Source organism: Ixodes scapularis, unplaced genomic scaffold (assembly GCF_016920785.2).
Source record: "Ixodes scapularis isolate PalLabHiFi unplaced genomic scaffold, ASM1692078v2 PGA_scaffold0__279_contigs__length_252992795, whole genome shotgun sequence".
Taxonomy (NCBI): domain Eukaryota; kingdom Metazoa; phylum Arthropoda; class Arachnida; order Ixodida; family Ixodidae; genus Ixodes; species Ixodes scapularis.
This window is the reverse complement of record NW_024609835.1, coordinates 42,415,433-42,432,783: the sequence shown is the minus strand read 5'-3', so window position 1 is coordinate 42,432,783 and position 17,351 is coordinate 42,415,433. Positions and strand designations below refer to the sequence as shown.

General features: G+C 41.5%; 1 protein-coding gene across 3 annotated transcripts in view; it reads left to right on the top strand.

Annotated features, from left to right (window-relative positions):
* The window catches only part of LOC8033158 (protein draper), an 85,184-nt gene that overhangs the window by 56,026 nt on the left and 11,807 nt on the right, over positions 1 to 17,351 (top strand). For all 3 annotated transcript variants that reach the window (XM_042286088.1, XM_042286078.1, XM_040221007.2), the window contains exons 2-17: positions 3,721 to 3,888; positions 4,820 to 4,903; positions 5,895 to 5,990; positions 6,096 to 6,202; positions 6,340 to 6,432; positions 6,705 to 6,806; positions 8,372 to 8,516; positions 12,168 to 12,288; positions 12,691 to 12,876; positions 13,681 to 13,774; positions 13,970 to 14,039; positions 14,112 to 14,294; positions 14,699 to 14,811; positions 16,543 to 16,706; positions 16,838 to 16,946; positions 17,039 to 17,185. In XM_042286088.1, coding sequence (XP_042142022.1) covers positions 3,851 to 3,888; positions 4,820 to 4,903; positions 5,895 to 5,990; positions 6,096 to 6,202; positions 6,340 to 6,432; positions 6,705 to 6,806; positions 8,372 to 8,516; positions 12,168 to 12,288; positions 12,691 to 12,876; positions 13,681 to 13,774; positions 13,970 to 14,039; positions 14,112 to 14,294; positions 14,699 to 14,811; positions 16,543 to 16,706; positions 16,838 to 16,946; positions 17,039 to 17,185 — 1,852 coding nt within the window. In that variant the 5' untranslated portion in view covers positions 3,721 to 3,850. The remainder of the gene's footprint in view (positions 1 to 3,720; positions 3,889 to 4,819; positions 4,904 to 5,894; positions 5,991 to 6,095; positions 6,203 to 6,339; positions 6,433 to 6,704; positions 6,807 to 8,371; positions 8,517 to 12,167; positions 12,289 to 12,690; positions 12,877 to 13,680; positions 13,775 to 13,969; positions 14,040 to 14,111; positions 14,295 to 14,698; positions 14,812 to 16,542; positions 16,707 to 16,837; positions 16,947 to 17,038; positions 17,186 to 17,351) is intronic.

Below are 17,351 nucleotides of genomic sequence, written 5' to 3'. Positions count from 1 at the left end.
ATTTTCTCGCAGTGAAAACCACGGTGAGAGCGGGCTCGTTCAAAACAATGATTTTAACCGTAGACGGAGGAGACAACACAACTCGAATCTCTAAATGGAGATTTGTGTTATCTTGCCCCTTCTGTCTCCAATTTTAGCAAATTAACCGAAAAGACTCAATTGTATTTCTACTTTTTGAGAGCGCTACGCACGGGGATATCTCTTGTTCTGGGCTCGTTGTTTCACGAACTATTTCTATAATGTGCGTATAGTGGGCTACGTCGAATGGTGCACCTTCATTCCTAGCTTCAACATCATTAAGAGAACCGGCTATCGAAGTTTTTCCTCGGAAAGGGACTTTCTTCTATTTATTCGATTCGAGCCACTATTCGCACATTTCTGACTATATCGTAAACATGATATTCCCTTATTCTTCAAGCTTCTTGCGTGCATGCCGCCACGAAGATGTTTCCGTAGAACAACGCTACAGAAACAACTTCAGACACCTATTGGGGCTTCCTCATGCCGCAGTGAATAACAAACAAGATAATTAACTTCGAGTGCGCCACGTTCTTTGTGCTGTTTTCCATGGCCTTCCCGGCGCTGCTCACAGCAACAAAGTGGGCTGCAGGCTGCGGAAGTTAGGCGAGGCGATGATCCTTACTAATGAAGACGACGCACTCTCCTCCTCAGTCGCTGTCTCTGTTGGCATCAACGGCTTCTCGCGCTTCATATTACTAACTCAAAGCCAGTGCGTAAAATATATCTTTCTTTGCGCTGAAAATAGGTAAATTATGTGAATTGAAAAAAAAAAAAAAATAGTGCCTTTACAATCTGCTTTGTTCTTCGAAAACGGACGTGGAAATTCATTTCTGAGTGGCCATTTGGCGCTAACACAACACGCACTAAATAAAAAAAAAAAATATATAATTTTGAACACGTATTTTTTTTGTTTTTTCTTTTCTCTTTTGGCACAGTGCCCGGGAAGTAATATTCCCTTTTGAGCAGGGGTGTGGGAGTCACGTAGTGTTGTGTTATAACTTATTGCTAACCATTATAGTGCAAAGCTGGATTATTATCGCTTTCCCTTTCGCTGTGCATGCTTTGAATGACGCAGCGCCATTTGATTCGAACTTCTATGAAGCACTCTCGGCAAAGTCCGGCCAAGGTTTAAAATTGAATTCTTCTTGTTAAAAGTTTGTAGCGCTCTGCCATGAATGCGCTGATAATTTGTAGCAAAAATGCAGTTTTTTTTTTTTTTTTTTATACATATAAAACGCGGTGTTTTTTCGGTGTTTAGTTTTAAGAAACCGATGTATTCCAGCTATTGGTTTCGTGTAAACGCTAAAAAAAACAAAAAAAAAACACAACACTGTTGATTGTCGGGGGGACCGATAGGTATAAACAACTAACGATAAACTAATAGTTCAAATTGAATATTCAATTTGTATACACCCTTATATGTTATAACGCTGTTCGCTTACCATATGATGTGACAATGCTTCCAAATGACAAACTATGAATCCGAACACGGGACAAAATCCGGGTGCTAAACGAAGTTTTTTTTTTGTTGTTTTTTGCGATTTTTGTTTTTTGCGACGGCAAAATGTGAAAGTATTCTCAACCAAAATGTTTCCGCCATGGGGAAGGGAAGTTGCTCTTCTTGCACAAGATTCAACCGATAATGACATCCGGTGTAGATTCAAACAAGATTGTTCAGCTCTGGCGTGAGTAGAACAAAGACATTGTAGCCATCATGGTGACCGACTAACTGACCAGACACTACCTTCCAAGTTCAGTTATTTCACTGATTCGGGTTTGACTGGGTGCTTGATTGCAGGTTAAATTATGCGTCGAACGAACGTCTAAAAAGGAAGGTTATCGAGGAAAAATAAATTCCAGAAGTGTGCATTAGGTTAAATACGCAAAAAAAAAAACCACAGGGACAAAGAAAGAAGCACACAGGACGAGGCGCATGTCTTTGTCCTTGTGTTTTTCGGCGTATTTATCACCATGCATAAGTACCAACTAGCCCAACTCGCAGTGTTAATTCAAAAGACTGGTTTTTCGGTTATATCCGATTTTGTGTTCTTGGCACTGGTAGATGTTTATAGCTCCTTTAAAGATTAACCCTCAATTCTGCGGCCTTTATTTGTCATATAGTCGTGTATGTCCTGATAAACGAAAAAAAAAAAATGTTGCAGGCGTGCATTACATACAGTATAAAAAAGATGAACTTAAAAACAGAATATAAACAATATCAGCATTATTTTGCTTGTCCCATGAAATGAAGAACAGAGTGATTGGGAATTTGCAATCATTATAATAACATTGAACAATGTTCCAAGTTAAAAAAATGAAGAAAATTAGCCCTGTTTATCATTGCATAGAAATCTTAGAAAAATTTCTTAAGGTTCTACCTTGCTTCTACATGATAAAACTGTCCAGGATAGAGTTTCAGTAGGACGTTCCGATACCCCCGATCGGTACCTGATAACCGTACCTGATAACGATACAGTGCACGCGCAAAGGCACCAGCGGAGTATCCGGGTATCGTTATCAGAGTCATGGGAGCGATCTACTAAAGCTCCGAAATAAAGAAAACTGAGATCTGAATTATTGAGGTTCGTACCCCTGAAATCAGGTGTCGGCTTGCTAGGACAGCGTCTCAGCTGAGACGGGGTGAAAGAAAGCTCTGTAAAGGCTGGGGTGCGCGAGCGTCTTGAGTTGCGGTTTGAGTCCTGCTCAGCTCGTGCGCTGGCTTCCGCAGTGTTTTCTTTGCCCCAGTCTCAGCTGAGACGCTGTTTCTAGCTAGTCGGCAAAGGAAAGCTTTATATTCTCAAACTTTTCCGTGCATACGCAGGGATGCATGTTGGTTTGTGAAATTCTTTAATCTTGTTTATTTGTGTACATGCCCATGTATACAGAGAAAGAAACCCCACCTATTTCAAAAGTTGTCAGAATAATAGCGAAACCATGATCTGAAAAAAGTTGAATTTATCCTGTAGGTAAATGCTCTCTAGTAAACCTTTAAAAAGAAAAAGATTTTTTTTAAGTCTGTCTGAAACACACGCGTGTTAAAAACATTAATTTTACGCGAATTTTTTTTTTTTTTTTTTTTTTTTTTTTTTTTTTTTTTTTTTTTACAGCAATATTGACGGCGCGAGACGCCATTTAGTCGGTAGTCACTGCCTTTCCACTTGTTTTTTCTCTCGGCATTTCGGGAGCGTGGAGGAGAGCTGAATCGGCTTCACCTTCACCATGAGGGGAAAAAGTGAAAGACCATCTCGTTCAGGTCGAAAGAGCGAGTGACCATTCCGTGACGTCATGGACTTTGCGTGCATAATTTCAAATAAATCTCTCGCCGTCAGTATTGCTCTAATTTTTTTTTTTCGCGCAATTTTTTTTTTTTTTTTTTTGACACGCGTGTTCCAGTTAGACTGTTTAAAAAAGTATTTTTTTCCTTTTCAAGGGCTTTTTAATTGGATATCTAATTTTTATAATCATTAGAAGAGAATGTGATGATGACCTGCTATTCCTTGAAAGTATCCATTCAAGGGATGTAAATTCAAAGCATTGGTGTGAAAGGATTAGTGCATTATAATTTTACTGCATGCACTGCATGTTGAGGAATATTAGGGTCATTTCTAATACACAGATTTGTTTTGCCTTTTATGAACCCATGAGTGGCACATACATCCTGATTAAAAATATTCTTTGTTCTTTTTTGTGTGTTTACAGGTTGCATCGTGCTTGAAGTACAATGATTCATCAAGGATGGGACCTCTGTATTCCAGCCTTGGGAATATCTACTAATCACAACCTAGTCTTGGGCCATCTCTAAAGTCAACTTCACAAGTCACACTTCAGCATGGCTTTTCCATCATCCTCCAGCTTTAGACATTTCCTGTGAGTGCTCACATTTAGATTTCAGACAGGCATCACCTAGTATGCTGAGGAAAGCAAGGTCACATATATCTTCATTGTTCTGTTCGTTTAAGCAAAAATTATGACATACATTGAATGATACTGCTGGGAGACAAAAAGAAGCCTTTAAGTGTTCCTGCGAAAAGAAAATTCTTTTTTTATTATTTAGTTTGCCTGTGTAAATGTATATACCATTATCACTTTGCAACACTTGTAATATTAATTGTTTTGTAAATTTTGCCGTTGGGCTGACGAGAGTGTAAAATAGCAGATTTTTCAAAGTAGGTAATGTAATGTCCACAAATGAGTATGATATTACGCTAATTCAGTATTACAAATTGTACATATTTTAGAGCGCAGCTCTTAGGCGCCCGTTTCCCGATTGAGCGGCATCGGCGTAACCGCCCATTGCATTATGAGAAGTTTCCCCACTAAAGTTGATGGGGAAATTTTTACGCTAAATTTTACGGGGAAATTTTTATGCTAAATCTTACGAAAAAATTTTTCCGCTAAATTTAGCATAAATATTTTCCCGCTAAATTTAGCGGAGAACTTTTCCCGCAAAATTTAGCGGGAAAATTTCCCTCCCAAATTTAGCGGAGATATTGACGTCACGTGACCTCAACACCAATTAAGTTTCCACACTAAATTTAGTGGGAAAATCTTCGCTAATTTTCTCGCTAAATTTAGCGGGAATATTTCCCCACTAAATTTAGCCGGGAAATGTTTGCTAAATTCCGCGGGGAATTTAGCGAAAATTTACTGCTAAATAGGAGGGGAGCAGGAGAGGAGGAGGGAAGGGGGAGGAGGGGCATACCCTTCTCTCCCTTCCCTCATCTCCTCCTCCTCAAGAGCTGCACTCTAATTCGGCATTAAAGAGAATTGTAAACGTTTCTTTTTATTTTTTCTTCAGATACTGGAGCTTTATTTTAGTTGTGGGATTTCCTGCCATCTTCAGCTTGGATGATGGACCAAATGTTTGTACAAAGCAAGAAACGTGAGTTTTCAAGTTCCTGTTATGTTGCTTGCTAAAATGCTGCGATTCAACACATACAAAGAACCTGATGAACGATGGGAAGAAAAATAAGAGGTGGGGCTTTATGTATGCCAGTAGGACATGGGCTCATAGCAGTTTTTTTACCATGAACAAGTTTTACCCATAAAAGCATTAACAGGCTACTTCATAAGTTAGTCTGTAGAAACCTTTTGATGAAATAAATTATTCTGGAATGCAGCTGCTGTCACTGCTCCCTAATAATTTTTGACCAGCATCATGAAAGCTCGAGTATAAGGTTTTTCATAGCTTTCTATTGTGTAAGATTTGACGGAGGGTTGGGAAGGGGGGGGGGGGGGGGGGGTCTTGAAAATTGGGTTTTGTCTTTAAAATAAAGATTTAAAGGAAAATTTGACGATTTTGCTTTCACTGCAAATAACCATATTTCACGGTGATTTCATTTTTGAGAATTTTGGTAATAGTAAACAATCAGTAATATTCCTCACCAAAATATATCTGGTATTTATGGGGCTCAGTCGCCAGTTTAATTCCTATTGCAAACTTTAGTTTGCAATCGGAAAAAGTAATAGCCTGCGAAAGCAGGATTATGAACTTAGTCCTCATTTTTTAATCAAATAGTCAATAAATTTATATAATCAAAGTTGGTGATTTAAAGGTAAAACGTTGCCACTTCACAGATAAAATATGATTGATAGATAATTATATGGGCCTGGCTTTAATCACGAATTGTTTCCATATAAATTGTAGTGTAGTGCATGTTTTGCTACTTTTGTAGTGACTTGTAAGACTTAAATTTGCGGTCCTTAGGAAAAGCTGGGTTTAGCAGATTGTTAGTAAAACAAGCTCAGAGTGCTAATTTCCAAAAAAATCAGTTTCCAAATATAAAGAGTCATAACCATAATATATGGTGTTTGCTGTGATGTCAAATACATCCTATTCTGATATCAATTTAATATTTTTTGATCCAATGCAGGTATCTCACCACAGTAAGAGTATCCTACAACAAGCCATACCAAATACGAACATACACTTGGTGCTTTGCGTTTCCACCACGATGCTCGAAGTACAGGCAAGTCCACTTAACAAACTGTTCAATATATGAAATGTGCATGCTTGGTGTCATTGGCCAATGTTGTGCATGACAAGGTAACTAAACTGTTACATAATTTTCCAGGATTTCCTACACAGTCGCTTACAAGACGGAGGTTAAAGAAAGCACACGAACAGTGAAGGTGTGCTGCAAAGGTTTTGTGGAGACGGCTGATGGCTCCAAATGTTTGCGTACGTTCGACCCTCCTGCGATTTTCTGGTTTCAGATATTTTGTTGCAACCATTCAGGAAGGATTTGTGCATTGGCCGCTCTTTCTAATCTGTCTATTTTGTCATCAATGTCTCGTCTTCATATCTTTTACATGCAGCACTGTGCAACAATCCATGCATCCATGGAACCTGCTCGAGTCCAGAAACATGTGAATGCCAGCCAGGTTGGGGAGGGCCAACATGCAACTTTTGTAAGTGTTTCTCGCCACACCCATTCATTGTTCCCATACATTTTCAGTGGATGATTCTAGGATAGTAACGTTATATTGTGAGTACCCACAAGGATCATGATCGCCTGTCTTTTATCTCCTTCATGCAAACACAGTGATATACAGTAAGTGACTGCCGGTTCTCCTGTTTGAGAAGGGGTGTAGATGTTTCCAAGTGTTCTTGGCACACTTAGAATGCTTCAGAAAGGGGACCCATCCAGCGCTAACTTCTTTTCTGCTTCTTTGTATTGCAGCCTGCCCAGATGGCAAATGGGGGAAGTCCTGCCACAGAGACTGCCCCTGCAAGAATGGCGCTAGGTGCGACCCTGTGAGCGGGGCCTGCTCATGCAAGCCAGGTGAACAGAATATCTCTCTCTGCCTCATATTCAATGTCATGCTCCATGTCACCCTGAAGGTTCTGGCTGTCAGCCATTGCAAACCCTGTTTTTCATTCTAACTTTCTGCAAATCAGTAGTCACGTATCTGTGTTACTGTAAGTCCTCAGCATGGTGGAACTTGCTACTGTCTTGCGTCCATATCGAAAGCAACTCACCTGTAGTCTTTCATGAGTCATTTTGCCTTACCCTTCATCCAATAATTATAGGACATCTATCTTGAGGTTGAGATATGCATGACCCCACCTGCTGAGCTGCCAGTAAGCAACAGAAAGCAATGCTATGATCTGATGTCATGAAGTGTCTCTATTGCATGTTTCATCTGAGATACTCTCACATTAATTTGTGCAGGTGAATCATCGCTCTATCTTTTACCAGGGGGGGCTCCATTTTTTCAAATTTACTCAAAGGTCCTTTTTCGCATTCTCATCGTCTCTGCCAGCCAGCATGATCAGTCACAAAAGTATCAGCATCTACCGTAAAATACTGCGGAAGCACTCACTTCATTCAAGCTCCCACTATTAACATGTTCCAAATTTGGGAATTGTGCAAATTATATGTTAAGCACCCGATTTGACCAGACAAGCGCCCATGTCTAGATTAATCCAGTTTTCAGTGAAAGTAGAGTGGGCACTCCCCTGGTATTTTATAGTAGTGTTTGATTCTTTCCAATACTGGCAGTTATGGGGGATTAATACAAGTCAATGGCCAATGAAGTGGCTGGCAGCAAAAATGGTACTGAAAGTAACACCAGGACCACTTTTTGTTTAAACAACAGTAAACGAATGAATCTCAGATTGTTCATTATCTCTGTTGCTGTCATCATGAGACTCACTAATACAAAGAATTATGCTAATAAACAATTCTTCCAGATGGTAGAATGGGTTTACCATCGCGGCCACGGACGACTTCATAGAACTGTACAGGGGTTTAGTGAAACTGCCCTATTCCCAATGTTATATACCAATACTGTATGGTTTACAGTACCTTTTAGCTAGAAATGTTGTTTTATATATATATATATATATATATATATTCATTCATTCATTCATTCATTCATTCATTCAGGGGTTCTCAAACTGGGTTCCGGGGAACACAGTGGTTCCACGAGCTGATCTCATGGGTTCCACAAGCACCCAAATTGCAACCCCCCCCCCATGCCGCAGGCTGCGCGGCAGGACCATGCAAAGCGCCTTCATCTCACTTTGTGCTGACATCTTGATTGATATGGTGGGGATATATATGGGAAGCGACACAAGCAAAATTGCCTACCATTGTGCATCTGTTACCTCTCGGTCGGCAAATATGGAGGGGTCCTGGGGTTCCGTGAGACCAAAAAGTTTGAGAACCCCTTCATTCATCCATTCATTCATTTAGCCTAGCCTATAATTGCAATAGTGACTTGGGTTTCTCAGCTTGAAATTCTGAATATCACAAATCATATTTTGGGGAGTGATCATCTTGGGGCGTGTTAACTTTCTGATAATAAGTAATTAATCTGGGGAATGTTATTTTTTCTCGCACAGGTTGGCAGGGTATTGACTGTAATGAACCTTGTGATTCTGGGAAGTATGGCTACGAATGCGGGCAGGCATGCCGCTGTCTCAACGGAGCTCTTTGTGACCACATCTCGGGAGGTTGCACCTGTGCCCCTGGCTACCGTGGGCCATTGTAAGTCTTTTTTCTCTTCTTACCCCTTTTGATTAATTGGTCCATCGAGATATTCCCACAGAAACATGATTTATGATGATTTCTCATGCATATACTTCTGGAGTACTAATAGGATAACAGTTTGTGCTAAAAATATGGCCAAACACAAATAAAAGCAAAGAAAAAGCATTAAAACTTGGGTTTGGGCTAGTTGGTCCATTACTGAATAAAAGGTTAAAAAGCACGAACAAACGAGGACAATAAAGAAACACGGACGACAGGACAGGTGCTTCACTCTCAACTGGTTGAGAGTGAAGCGCCTGTCACTCTCAACTTCACTCTCAACTGGTTGAGAGTGAAGTGCCTGTCCTGTCGTCCGTGTTTCTTTATTGTCCTCGTTTGTTCGCGCTTTTTAACCTTTTATTCAAAGAAAAAGCAGCAAGTTGTGACATGAACACTCCAGCCTACCAGTTTCACCATGCCTTGAAGAAAATTATGAGCTTGATTGCTGGTGCAGATCATGTGGGTAGTGATGCCAGAAAAGTCCCAAGAATTTGTTTTTCTTGAAATGACAATGTTGAAATTTACAACTCTCTTTTTTCTGCTCTGCCAAGTTTCCAATTTTGGGGGTAAACACTTGAGGCATAATATCAGTTTATAATTTCAATGCAGGCTGAATTTGCCTTGAAATTAATGCTAAAACAATGCTTTCTGAAAAAAAAAGAGAAAAGAAATATTTCAAATTATTTGCAGGAGGGCTATCTCAGTATCTAAGGCAGCTAGAAACATATATATATATATATATATATATATATATATATATATATATATATATATATATATTTTTTTTTTTTTTTTTTAACATGTAGTTAAATGTTCAAAGCATACAATGCAGAGAGTAAATTCTTCAATATTGGCCTAGAAATCTTTTAATTGATCTATGGTTTTATAACTTAGTAGCCGCACATTGAATAGTGAGATTTGATGTGTCATAAAATCATTAATAATTGTTCAGTGTAAAAAGTACTTTCAATATTGTATTTATATTTACCGTAAAATACCGCAGAAGCGCCCACTTCGTTCAAGTGCCCGCTGTTAGCATTTCTTAAATTTGGGAATTCTGCAAATTATATGTTAACCACTCGATTTGACCGGACAAGCACTGTCACAGGTTCAGAAAATTAACAATAAAAGATCCAAATGATCCCCATGCAAACAAAATTTATAATTTTGTTAGGACCGCTGACCGGATGATAGGTCCACGCCCTGGTGGACGGACTCACTGTGAGGGGCGAGGAACGAGACGGAGACGTTGCGTGAAAATAACGAAGGATTTACTTGAATCCCGTTCAAGACTCAATGCATACACCAAACGCAAACAAAAATAATAATCACACGCTAACTCTGCCCTTCTCGCGCGCAGCGCTTTTACACATAGTGAAATTCAAGTAAAAAAACAAAAAAATCACACCGCTTTTCTTAGCGCACAGGCACTACTCACAAAACAAAACAAAAAAAAATAACCGGCAGAGCAGCGGTTTAAAGGCTTTGTCCACACTGGACAGTACACAAGAACAAACAAACAAAAAAAAATGTATAACACAATAATGACTCTAAATGCTATACAATTCTACTAAAGTGAGTGAGCGAACCTGGGTCCGGAGAGTGGTGTGGGTGACGCGGGCCCGTTGCGGCGCTGGTCGAAACGGGGAAGTCTGTGCGTGCTTGGATGCTCGGTGAGATGCTCCTCGGCACCACACTCACCCACGAGCACACACACTTGGGGGGACCTGCAGAGCCGCTCCGAGCTCTTCCCGCGTTCCCCCTTCCGCCGCACCCGCTGTCGCTCCCAACTTTCGCGTCGTGTCCACCCACCGGTCTAGTCTTCGCATACACTGCCTTGACTCGGCTCGGAATCAAGCCGAGGTCCTCACTTTCCCAAATTCAAGCGGCAGACACTACTCTCCCTTGCCCAAAAAAATAATTGTTTCTCTGCTGTGGCAACAACAAAAATACATAAAAAAAACACACGTCACACTGGCAAGCCCCGCAGTGAGCCTACCCCCAGCGAACCATAAAGCGCACCCTCACTTGGACATCTGGAAGCTATCCCCAACATTCCGGGAAGCGAGTCCGCCCATCGCCTCCAACTAACAACCCCGCGAGAAACGTCTTCGGGACGAGGAAGGGCCAAGGAGCCATAAAACAGGAAGCGGGCGAGACCCGAACTCTCCCGCTCAACCGACGAGGGGGCCAGAGGCCATAAAACAAAAAGTGGACGGGGCCCGAACCCTGCCGCTCAACGCGCGGGGCAAGGGAGCGTTGGACGGCTGGATGCGCTCCCTCGCAAAAACTTTAACAAAACATTTAAAAAAAAATAGTCGAATTCTGTGACAAGCACCCACGTCTAGATTAACCTGGTTTTCAGTGAAAGTGGGGTGGGCGCTCCCTCGGTATTTTATGGTAGTTGTATCTAGCCATGTGTCGGACACAATTTCGTGCTCTCTTGAGGTGGGCAACTTTTCTTTATCTTGAGGATTAATGTATTGATGAAAATTATGACTGGATACATGAAATAAGCACAAAGAACTGAGCGTGTGCAGTTTCATTGGGTTTAGCCAAAAGCTAAGCAAAAAATGACCGCATCTCCATGTGGTGAATGATGTTGATTGGGGCGAAGCTCTGGTGGTGCTGATGACGTTCGTTTTCATTCATGTCAGAAAGAGAATGTGTGGCATGGAACGTAGTTATATTTGCATTTGAGCATTTGACCGCAGCGCCCTCTCGTCTATGAACGTTGAGCCAATGCATGCAAAGTTTATTGCGATTATATACGCATTTGACAGCAGAGCCCTCTCCTGTATAGACGTCGAGCGGCTACATGCAACGTTTCATCCATGACATCCCCAGCTCTTGAGTTACTACCACATTTCAGAGCCCCCTACTGGTCCTGCAGTCGTGGCAGAGTGGTTAAGGCGATAGACTAGAAATCCATTAGGGTCTCCCCGCACAGGTTTGAATCCTGTCGACTGCGCAAACATTTTTTCTTTTTCTAAGAAGACAGATGGGATGGCAATCGATGTAAGCACGGACGCCGGACGGACAAGGCTAGACCCTAACGAGCTTCGCCCCTAAAAAACTTTCAGCCTTTCCAATCTAATGAAGAAGGAAGAGCAGCGGGGCTGGTACTATGTGCCGCCATATGAGCAACAGCGGCAACCAGACAACCGGCAAGCCGGATGTCTGGTTGCCACTGTCGCTCATAGGCGGCGGTAGCTGTCCAGAGAGTTGTGTCAAGATTTATTTGTTCACGGACATGAAACTGGGGAAACTAGCCCTTAACAGTTCCACTGTAAAAACACTTTCAAGACCAGAACTCCCCCTTAGGTGGCAAACTTGACTGTGCTAGGCTATGGAGTCTACTCAGCACCAGCAGAGCAGTTCCGTGATCGAGATTAGTTCAAAGGAGGTGTGATTTCACTAATATCCTTACGATGTTTCAACTAATCTTCCCACTGAATCACGAAATAATTGTAACATCTGGATTTTAGAGACAGATAAAGGACAGCTAAGTTTCTGTGTAGCATTACTTTTTTCCTTTTTTTTTTTTTTATGAAGGCAAGTTGGTAATTTTTAATGAACTTAACTTGGTGTTACACTGTCTTATTTCAGGTGCCACGAGCTCTGTCCAAAAGGCACTCACGGTGACCAGTGCTCGAGCAAGTGTGGTTGCCAGAACGGTGGGACCTGCAATCCCATTAATGGCAACTGCTTCTGCCCTGAGGGATGGACCGTAAGTGCGCACTGCAACATGTTAATGTACAACCTCTCCTTGTTTGCTTTTGGTGCATTGGGCTCTACATATTGTTGGCCAGTACAGCCTTTTCTCAAAGGAAGAAACAACATGTGTGAGGAGCTTGGGCGAATTCTTCCGGCTTTATTGGGGAAGCATAATATTCTCTCGGAAGACTAGTTGCGCGCATTTGGTTGCACACACTTTACGCACCAGGATTTGCTAAATGTTAAGAAATGATTGGTGAGGGGAACGTGTGAGTCGCTCTAGAACTCACCTGCTTAAGTTGACCCTGCATTTCTGTTCAAAAATCATTTATTTCTCTGGATTTAGAAAATTGGAAGCTTCACGTGGTAATCGCATAGTTACTGACTCACTGACTCATTGGTATCTGTCTCTCAGGGTGCTGTTTGTGCAAATCCATGCCCCGCTGGCTTCTACGGAACCAACTGCAGCCAACGCTGCCGATGCTACAATGGCGCCCTCTGTGACCACCTGACTGGCACGTGCATCTGCAGCCCGGGCTACGTCGGAGAGCGCTGCCAGGATGAGTGTCCAGTCGGAACTTACGGCCTGAACTGCAGCAAGGTGATCTTGCTCTTTTAGTCCTCACTTATAATGCAGAGATTTCACCTGACAAGCATATGGTAAACATTACCAGAAGTCAAGAGGCCTGAGAACCTGCAATTGGTATTTTATAAAACGGGCTCTTGGATTTTTTCAGGGTGTCACTGAGGAAGCAAGTTCCTTAGCATAATGTTGACGGCTGTTTCAGGGTTGTTATGGTGATACCTTATCAAAAACATTGCTCCAGCCAATTGCACCTGTTTCCTTTTGTTGAGGAACATAAAGAAAGCAGATAATGCTGATGGGGAATTTTTTATCCATCCTATCTAAGCAGTCTATCCATCTGAAATGTCTGCTAGAAGTATTCAGTACTTGTCATTCTGGTGGGTCAAGGTCCTTTTTGTTTTAGGAATTGGCTGCAATTAGCTGGTCCTTTGTGTAACCCATGAGCACAGTTTACCTGGCTAGTGCTGAAAAAGTGATTACTAATTTGAGTTATGTTACATTGACTGTACTTGGTTTTCTCCAGATGCCATAGTTAAGTTCATTGCTCACAATGCTTGCGCTGTGAGAGCTCCCAGTATATTTTAATTTTTTCAAGAATAAAAATCTCTCATTTGAAGAATTGAGGTAGCCTCGTCGGTATTTGCCCAGCAGCAACGGATTCAGTTGTGGCTGTCAGGAGATACCACACCATCTACTATATACGCTTGATTGCTTTGAATATCAGCTGAGACCCGGTCTTTCTTAACGCTACGGCAGTGACTCAGGAATACTTGTATGTTCAGTCTGTTGCAACAAATGCCTTGAAACACCCTATTACAGAAATGTGACTGTGACAACGGTGCAAGCTGCAACGTTTCGAATGGACAGTGCATCTGCCTTCCTGGCTTTACAGGACCTCGATGTGAGACAAGAGGTGAGCTAATGTTTTCTTCTAGTTTGAACACATTCAGATTAATCTTGCCAAAATCATATGAAGCTGAAAAAAGTTGGAATTAAACAGGCCCCAGTTTTTACCTTGTACTTTTCTTTGGGCAGCATGCCATGCTTGTCTGTTTGCTTTCAGAGACAATTTGTGAGCTCAGAACAACCATTTTCTCTTTGGTTTCAGCCTGCACGGACGACTATTATGGTCCAGAGTGTGACCAGGTCTGCCAATGTAGCAAGGAAAACACACTTCTGTAAGTGCTCTTGAGTCACCTGCCATATGCACGGGCAAAGATTTCCCCTCTGACCTGTTCTTCGATTTCCAGGTGTCACCCCTGGACTGGCACGTGCAAGTGCAAGCCCGGCTGGAATGGAGAGACCTGTGTCCGGCCCTGTCCACCGCTGCTGTATGGCCCGGACTGCGCTTTGACGTGCAGCTGCGAAAACGACGGAACCTGCGATCCAGTCGATGGAATGTGCATCTGTGAGCCCGGATATGTTGGTCCCAAGTATGCATCGTTACGCTCTCTACATGAAAATTTTCTTTCTGCGCACCTATTTAAAAACTACTACTCGGTGTAACAGCAAATATCTCTGCAATCTCATTAACACGTTCTGTGAAGCAGTGCACCCTGTGCGAGCACCAAGCTCTGCAATCTACCTAGGGTATATGGGTGCGTACTCAACCCAAGCCACTTTTTAGAACTAAGGATCTGCATCTGTTGCTTCTTAATGCCACGTACAACGTTAAGCGGGAGTCAGACACTGCCCTGCCGGTGATGGAGAATGTGCAAAGTATGTTTAAATTCACATCAGACATAAGATTCCGTAAAAGAAAATAAGATTATAGTATGTTTTTTTTTTTAGTGTTCTTGTCTTTTATAACCCTTTGTTTTGTTTTCCCCTTTTGCAGCTGCAAGGAGAAGTGCCCTGTTGGACGGTTTGGCACCAATTGCACCCAGAACTGCAGCTGTGAAAATGGAGGAGTCTGCTCCCACGTGAATGGGTACTGCAGCTGTCCTCCTGGTGGGTGGCACTCTTTATTACTATGTAGTGCTGTTTATTCATCACTGTTTTGTGTAGTGTCATTGATACATAATTGTTACTATAAATTATTCTAAACTAAATTGTTCCAACCATGGCACCAAAAATAACTTGATAATTTTTGGACCACTTAAAAGGGCACTGAACTTCCAAAAAAACTTGTGACATACATTACATGTATGTCACAAAATGAAGTTTCCCGTAAAAAGGGTTTTTCCAGTGCAATTTTTTTGTCGTGAGACAGATTTTGACTTGAGAGCAATTTTGAAACGTGCTACTATTTAGGCACGCCGACCCGCAATAGAAGAATATTCCAGAATCACTTCTAAGGACGTCAAGCTTCGCCCTCCAAAAATTTGTAATTGCCTGGATTGCACACATCAGAAAGTCTGCGTTTTGTGGCATCTCTAACTAAAAGCAGCATTATCTTGTCCCCCGAAATTCACACAAAAAGGTGTTTTTCTTTTTTTTTTATGATACAATAATCTGTGACTTTCTCCTACAATGCTGCACATAACTCTTGAGATAGAGTATAGTCAGGTTTGAAATTAGAAGAAAAAAAACATACTAATGTTTCGTGGCGTATATCTGTGTGTAGAGTCAGTATTTTTCTAAGTGTACGCTGCTTGACACTGTTAATGCAAGGCAGTGCACTATTTTAAATTTTTTTCAGATTGATCATTGCCAGGCATTGGTCTTTATTGCCTAATGTTAGTGCCCCGAAGGCGGACTTTCTACGCCGTAATATGTCTTAGTGGCAGCAGTCTAGTCCCAAGCAAAAAAATCGTGGAAAATTTAGGATAGCTTGTTTGGGCTAACAGTACATCCAGTGTACAGCATGAAATCAGAGTGTAACATTTGTAACTTCAAGCAACAAAAGTGTTCCCTCTTGTAAAGTTTCGACACCTTCATGGTTCAGTTGTTTCTGGGTCTTTTTGTTACATCTTCACTTCAGGGGAGACACAGGTATTTGGTGTGCTAAAACAATCCCTGAAAAATTTTTTTTTATCGGAATGGTGATTTTGAAATTTAGGGCTATTTTTCTTTTGATCTGTCAAGTTCCTTATATTGTAGGTCCATATTTGAGCCATAATATTTGTTTATAATATTTATGCAGGCTAAAATTGCATTGGGCTGACACTAAAGCTTCACCTTACCGAAAACACAAATTTCAGACGTGTTGCATATTTTCAGGAGGGATATCTCAGCACCTAGGGGAGATAAAAATATTACCTTTGCAGCATGTAGATCAATGCACAAGGAATGCAATGTTGGGAGCGAATTCTTGAATATGGATCTAGAAAACTGTTCAACTTTAATATTGTCTTATTGCTTGGTAGCCACATATTGGACCCTGAACTTCGATTTGTTGTAAAGTCATTAATAATAGTTTGGTCTGATAAATGCTTCCAACATTGTATTTTTCACACTGTATCTAGCCACATAGGCAACATATTATTTTCGTTGGGCAGTTTTTTTGTTTTTTTTTCGTCTTCACCCAAAGAAGGGTAAGTTACCTTGAGCACAAATTACTTGACTGAAAAAATGACCAGATATTTTATACCGACACAAAAAATTAACAAGCTTGTGCAGTTTTTTGGGATTAGGTATAAAAATAAGGGGAAAAGCTCCAATACCAATGTTTCCCCTTAACCATGTTCATAAGTGTCCATTATTGTTGATGATGCCCTGATTATATGTGCTTTCTTGTAGGCTTTTCCAAGTCCCGTTGCGATGAACTTTGCCCGGTTGGTCTCTATGGGCCCGGTTGCCAGATAAAGTGCAAATGTAGGAATGGGGCCGGGTGCGATCCTGTCAGTGGCGATTGCACCTGCCCGCCCGGGTTCATGGGCAAACTCTGTGAATCCAAGTGCGATGTAAGTACCTTAATTGGTTCGCTTCACATTTTGACAGGGCAAGAACCTTGAGTCTTCCAAAGAAGCAAAGTGCTAGTGCTGCAATTTCTTTTTTGCTTTTTTGTTTTTTATTCTTGCATTTTATTCAACAGCATGGAAGATTTGGAACTCAGTGCGAGAAAAAATGCAAGTGCGACTGGGAACACTCACTTGGATGTGACCATGTCTCTGGAAGCTGCATCTGTGCACCTGGGTTTAAAGGTCAGTGATGCGCACCTGTGGTCACATTCCATGAATTTGATGAAGAGTACATATTTGATAAAGAGTACATATCTTACCTTTCCTTTCTCTAGGTGTGTCGTGTGATAGTCAGTGTCAGCGAGGTCAGTGGGGTTCCTCATGTGAAAACACCTGCGACTGCAAGAACAATTCCTCCTGTGACCCAGAAACGGGAGTCTGCATTTGCGAAAGGGGATGGATGGGCAAGGACTGCAATCAGCGTAAGTGTGCTCGTGCACATCAGCACAGGTCTGCTGGTTTGTTTGTTCTGATGTGTGTAACCCCTGAGTCTTGGTTGCTACAAGCATGCTTTTGCTGATAAGTATTTCTAATTGACATTGAAGTGATGTTTGTGAAGCAACTTGGTAAATTTTGATGCCATGTTAA